This window comes from Phoxinus phoxinus (genome assembly GCF_949152265.1).
Source record: "Phoxinus phoxinus genome assembly, chromosome: 6".
NCBI classification, from domain to species: Eukaryota; Metazoa; Chordata; class Actinopteri; order Cypriniformes; family Leuciscidae; genus Phoxinus; species Phoxinus phoxinus.
In genome coordinates this window covers 3,450,550-3,456,549 of record NC_136881.1, presented here as the reverse complement: position 1 = coordinate 3,456,549, position 6,000 = coordinate 3,450,550, and the positions used below count along the sequence as shown (strand labels likewise).

General features: G+C 49.4%; 1 protein-coding gene across 1 annotated transcript; it reads left to right on the top strand.

Annotated features, from left to right (window-relative positions):
• Positions 1-613: 613 nt before the first annotated feature.
• LOC307000713 (uncharacterized protein) lies at positions 614-4,013 on the top strand. The gene is made up of 2 exons (XM_079616499.1): positions 614-3,539; positions 3,593-4,013. Exon 1 carries the CDS (start codon positions 630-632, stop codon positions 3,444-3,446), a length of 2,817 nt encoding a protein of 938 aa, XP_079472625.1. The 5' UTR covers positions 614-629; the 3' UTR covers positions 3,447-3,539; positions 3,593-4,013.
• Positions 4,014-6,000: the final 1,987 nt, after the last annotated feature.

The window sequence follows — 6,000 nt, the reverse complement described above, 5'->3', positions numbered from 1 at the left end:
GCCCTAAGTTCCGTGTTTGTACCAGTGTACTCAGCAGCCAACAAACCGGCCGTAAAGCCCGTTTGCCTGCACACAAACGCCGTTTTCACGGCGACCCAGATAAATCTAAAAAAGAGTTTAATTTCTGGTGTTCCGGCCAAGGCCGATGGTGTAATGTGTGTAACTGCAATGCCCACCCAGTGCCCATTCATTCACACAAGCACAGCCCCGTTCAACACAGGGTTTGCACACATAAAATGGGCTCACACCGATTGTGCTTTACGTGTAGTGAGCGTGCCCACTGTCCAGTGCCCACAACCACTACACACTGCACGTTCCGCGGTTTCTGTAAAAACGAAACTAACGAACGGTCAGTCAGTACACAAACACAGTGTCCCCGGTGTTATAAATGTGCCCGCCACCAAGCGCCCACGTTTATTCACAAACATAACGAGCCCCGTAGGGCTCGCCCCGCGTGCTCTCTCTCAACTCAGAGAGTCGAGCGCGCGCGGGACGCATACTGTGTTAAACATGTCCCCCGCCTCAGACGCCACGGCGTCCATGTCACAGCACATGGTTGCTCTCGTGTCGCCGCCATTTCGCGACCAGAGCCCAGATTACATTCAACCCCTAGTCACACGTGCAGATGCATGGGAAGGACTACCCGGGGTTTCAGAATGGGTGCTAGAGACTATAAAAAGAGGCTATTCGCTACAGTTTTATCGACGCCCTCCCCGTTTCACGGGAAAAGTCGAAACCACGGTAAAAACAGAAGTAGCACATCTACTTCGAGCCGAAATAGCGAAGCTATTGAGCAAAGGGGCCATAGAGCCTTTATCTCAAGCTCAGAGCGAAGGGGGCCTGTACAGCAGATATTTCCTGGTACCGAAGAAAGACGGGGGTCTCAGACCCATTTTAGATCTAAGGCGTCTGAACAAAACGCTTGCAAAGCGGAAGTTCAGAATGCTCACGACCAGAGGTATCCTCGCGCAAATTCGCCGAGAAGACTGGTTTATGGCAATAGATCTGAAAGACGCGTATTTTCACATACAAATTGCGTCACGTCACAGGCGATTTTTGAGATTCGCCTTCGAGGGCCGGGCATATCAGTACACAGTCCTGCCATTCGGCCTATCCCTAGCACCTCGTACATTTACAGTGTGCATGGACGCGGCGCTGGCACCCCTGAGACTCCGGGGCGTTCGAATTCTGAACTATTTGGACGATTGGCTAATTCTGGCTCAATCGCCGTCAGAACTCGCTCACCACAAGACACTAATACTCGATCACCTCGAGTGCTTAGGTCTGAGGGTCAATTGGGAGAAAAGTTCACTGTTTCCCAGTCAAAGGATCTCCTTTTTAGGACTGGATCTGAACTCACTGTCTATGACAGCACAGCTGTCATCACAGCGCAGGCGAAATACCCTGCAAATGGCGAAATCCTTCCTCAGCGGCCACATAGTGCCACTCAGGAGATTTCAGAAAATGCTGGGCCTCATGGCCTCAGCCTCAACAGTGCTGCAGTTGGGCCTGCTGCGCATGCGCCCACTACAGTTCTGGTTGAGAGCGCGCGTACCGCGCCGAGCATGGCTACACGGTCGCTATCGCCTCAAGGTCACTCAGGAATGCATTTCAGCCCTGACACCATGGAGAGCGTCAGACTGGTACCGGTCAGGTGTAAGCCTGGGGACTTCCTCGAGCCTGAAGGTGGTGTCCACGGACGCGTCCACCTCAGGCTGGGGAGCACTGCTCGACGGCAGTCCGCTCTTTGGCCAGTGGTCAGAGCGAGCCAAACTACCGCACATAAACTGCCTGGAAATGATGGCAGTGGACTTTGCGCTGAGGCGCTTCTGTCCCCGGATAAAAGGACACCACGTCCTGGTCCGCTTGGACAACATGTCGGTAGTAGCCTACATAAACCGCCAGGGTGGCGTGAGATCCCGGAACCTATTCAGGTTAGCGGAACGCATACTGGTGTGGGCCCAGCACAACCTGCGCTCGTTAAGAGCAATGCACGTGCCAGGCCACTTGAACGTAGGCCCGGACAGACTCTCACGGAACAACGTTCCCACTGGAGAGTGGTCCCTACACACACAGACAGTGCGTCTGCTGTGGAAAACGTTCGGCAGAGCGGAAATAGACCTGTTTGCAAACCAGGAAAACGCTCATTGCCCAGAATTCTTTTCGAAGAGCACGAACGCGCTGGCCAGAGTCTGGCCCCGCCGCCCGCTCTATGCTTTTCCTCCTGTCTCACTCCTGCCTCAAGTGCTGGAGCGTATCAGGGAGAGCGGATGCTCAGTACTGCTAGTTGCTCCATTCTGGACGAATCAGACCTGGTTCCCAGCTTTGATGCAACTGAAAAGTACTGCCCCGTGGCCGATACCAGTGAGGAGAGACCTCCTCTCACAGGCCAAGGGCTCGATTTTGCATCCTCACCCCGAGCTTTGGTCCCTACACGTATGGGCCATAAACGGGTACCCGCTAACCTCCCAAGAGGAGTGTTAGACACGATCGAACAAGCTAGGGCTCCGTCTACTAGACGGCTCTACGCTTCCAAATGGTCGGTGTTCTCTGGATGGTGTTCAGATCAAGGTCTGTCACCACTTCAGTGTGGAGAACCGGAGATTCTCTCCTTCTTGCAAGAGCTATTGGATAAGGGAAGAACCCCATCCACGCTCAAAGTCTATGTGGCTGCCATATCAGCGTTCGTTAATCCAACGCTTGGCCGTTCACTAGGCAGGAACGACCTGGTGGTCCGCTTCCTGAGAGGCGCCAGGAGGTTAAACCCTCCAAGGCCTCCTTCAGTCCCCGTTTGGGACCTTTCTACAGTGTTGAACGCTATGAAAGGGGCCCCTTTCGAGCCTATTCACTCAGTTGACATGAAACACCTGTCTCTCAAGACCGTGTTTCTTTTGGCTCTCGCTTCAGTGAAGCGTGTGGGAGACTTGCAAGCGCTCTCGGTGAGAGCTTCTTGTATGGAGTTCGGTCCAAACGACTCTATAGTCGTGTTGAAACCGAAGCATGGGTACGTGCCTAAGTCCCTCAACACACCGTTCAGGGCTCAGGTCATCTCCCTGTCGGCCCTGCCGGCCTCAGAGGACGGAAATAGCTCCCTTTGCCCGGTCAGGGCATTAAGAGCTTACGTGTCCCGCTCCGCTGTTTTTCGACAGACGGAGCAGCTCTTCGTTTCGTTCAGCGGGCGCTCCAAGGGACGAGCCGCAACGAAACAGAGTCTGTCTCGATGGGTAGTGGACGCCATTGCGCTAGCCTACGCATCTGGAGGCTTGGAATGCCCTTTGGGCATCAGAGCACATTCCACGAGAGGCATGGCCTCCTCATGGGCTTGGTATAGCGGAATCTCGTTACAAGATATCTGTATGGCGGCAGGCTGGGCCTCCCCGTCTACATTTATTAGGTTCTATAACCTAGAGGTTCCTGCGTTGCAGGCTAAACTGCTCTCGGTCTAGAAGACTATGTATAAGTGTTCCTGCCCCGCACTGCGGCCCAGGTCACTTCAATGGTAATATGTACAAGTGCTCCTGCCCCGCGCTGCGGCCCAGGTCACTTCAATGTCTAATATGTATAAGTGCTCCTGCCCCGCGCTGCGGCCCAGGTCACTTCAATGTTTTAAGCATCACTCACTGACAATGTGTCCCATGAGCATGCTATTACCCCTCATATATATCTATATTTACATATATATGCTATTATGCCTTGAGAGGCACTACTATAAGGGATGATGCTATTTTAGCCGCTCTCCTTATACTTCTTGGGGTAGGCGCTTGTATACCAGGGCGCGCGCGCCCTTAGGTGTCTGTGTCGATCCAAGAACACGCACGGCGGTTTGCATGGGGTTCCCGTAGCGTTCTTTCGACGCAGTACGAGAGAACTCTACGTAAGAGAACGTACTCGGTTACTAACGTAACCTCGGTTCTCTCTAGGAGAGGGAACGAGTACTGCGTCTCATGCCGTGCGTGTCCACGCTGCGTCGCTTCATTGACGAAAATCGGCGTGTTAGACAGCTATGCTCGTATTTATAGGCCTAGGCCACGCCTGTTTGGGCGGGAGGTGACGCAGAAGGGCGCGAAGCGTCCTCATTGGTCAGCGTCCTGGCCTCGCATAGGCTGTGCTTTTCTGGCAGAGCAGCCAATGGGTGAGCTGTATTGCTCCGCCTAGGTTGTATGCTTCAGAAAAGCGTTTTACAATATTACAAAATTAAGGATTAATTTTTGGCTTCAATCTCGACAAAGAAATATCTTTCCCGTAGCGTTCTTTCGACGCAGTACTCGTTCCCTCTCCTAGAGAGAACCGAGGTTACGTTAGTAACCGAGTACGTTTTCTTGTGTTACCCAGCTCTTGGGTCAGATGTAACAACCCAGTGTTTCGGTAGTTTTAATGTGTTACCCAGCTCTTGGGTCAGATGTAATAACCCAGTGTTTGGGTAGTTTTCTTGTGTTAGCCAGATCTTGGGTCAGATGTAACAACCCAGTGTTTGGGTAGTTTTATTGTGTTACCCAGCTCTTGGGTCAGATGTAACAACCCATGGATTGAGTTATTATCGCAGGCTTTTTGCGACCTCTTCAGGAAAGAGCAGTGCAGCTCCTTCATAATGACTTCGGGAAAAAACAGGATTGTGTACATAACTATAAATTCATTATTGTTCTGTATGTCTTTTAATTTGATACAAAACAACATACAGAGGAGCAATGTGACTCACCTAAACGAGTGTTGCATCGATCTTTTCACGTGATGGAAACGCCTGATGCCTTGGATACATTTTTATTTTATTTTTTTCCAAAAAGATACTGAATGTAAATACGTATAATGTTAAAATATGTTTTCAGAAGGTCCACCCAAGAGGACCAATCACAGTTCGTTTTGTTCCGCATCATATTTGGTGGCATGAAAATGTAAATTTGAAGTCCCTACAATAAATCAATAAATAAATGATTAATTCAAGAAAGATGTGTAATTTTACTGCAACAATAGTTCCGCTAACTTCACATAGTTTTAAAAATTCAGTGTTTATTTGATCCGGATAGGAGTTAATTGTCACAGTTGTAAACACAACGGCTTTCTTCTTCCATGAGGGGGTTTGGCTTCACAACAGGCGCACCGTTAAAGAACGTGACACACGTCTCCCGGAAATACTGTAGAATTCAACCAATAAGATGACAACTTTGAAACTCCTGAAGTGTTTCCCATTTAATTTGCCTTCTGCATCAATTGTTCAGCCAACGGTCCGTGGCTGTGATGTTTAAGGCTGAGCCTTGAGTCTTGAGTCGTCAAGCCCAAAACATGCCCAAAACTCAAGTGTTCATGGACAAAATTTCATAAATCTTATTTGTGCTCATATATATTTATAGCATGTGCAAGTTTTCCTTTGTGCAACTACCAATTAAGTCAAAAAAGAAGTTCACTCGACAGTTCTCTTGTAGGATCAACTAATGCAATTCAACACCATCTGTACACAGAGAGCAAGGGAAAGCAGGCAGAGACGAGGATCTAAGTCCAGGTTTAATGAAAAAGAACAAACAACAACCAGGAACATGGAGAGCAAAGAGAACAGAGAACAGGCCTCCACATCACTCTATCACCAATCAACGACAAGCAACACAAGGGCTATTTATACACAGGGCTAACAACCTGGGAGAAATCTGACTAATCCAACTGAAAAACTACAAAGGGACTACAAAGATGGCAGACAGAAAAGGAAACAAAGTATAACAAAAGTCCAGGGAGAAATACAGAAAACATATGACTCCACCAGAGGATTTCAGTACGCATTTATCCGTACTGATGCATCACATTCAAACTCTCAATTGCGCAAGAACTTCTGAAGTTGTATTATTTGGTGTTGAATTACAGTTTCAGCCTTCAATAACACAGTCTCACCCCAAAACGTCACATACTGACGGGTCTTGACCATACGTCAACATACGACGAAAAGGGTACCCTTTAACGTCCATGTGTGACGATTCTGGTATGGTTGGGTTTAGGTATGCGTTAGGGTACCGCTAG

Coding starts and splice junctions, on each gene's coding strand:
- LOC307000713 (XM_079616499.1), top strand. CDS start 630: ATGGGAAGGACTACCCGGGGTTTCAGAATGGGTGCTAGAGACTATAAA.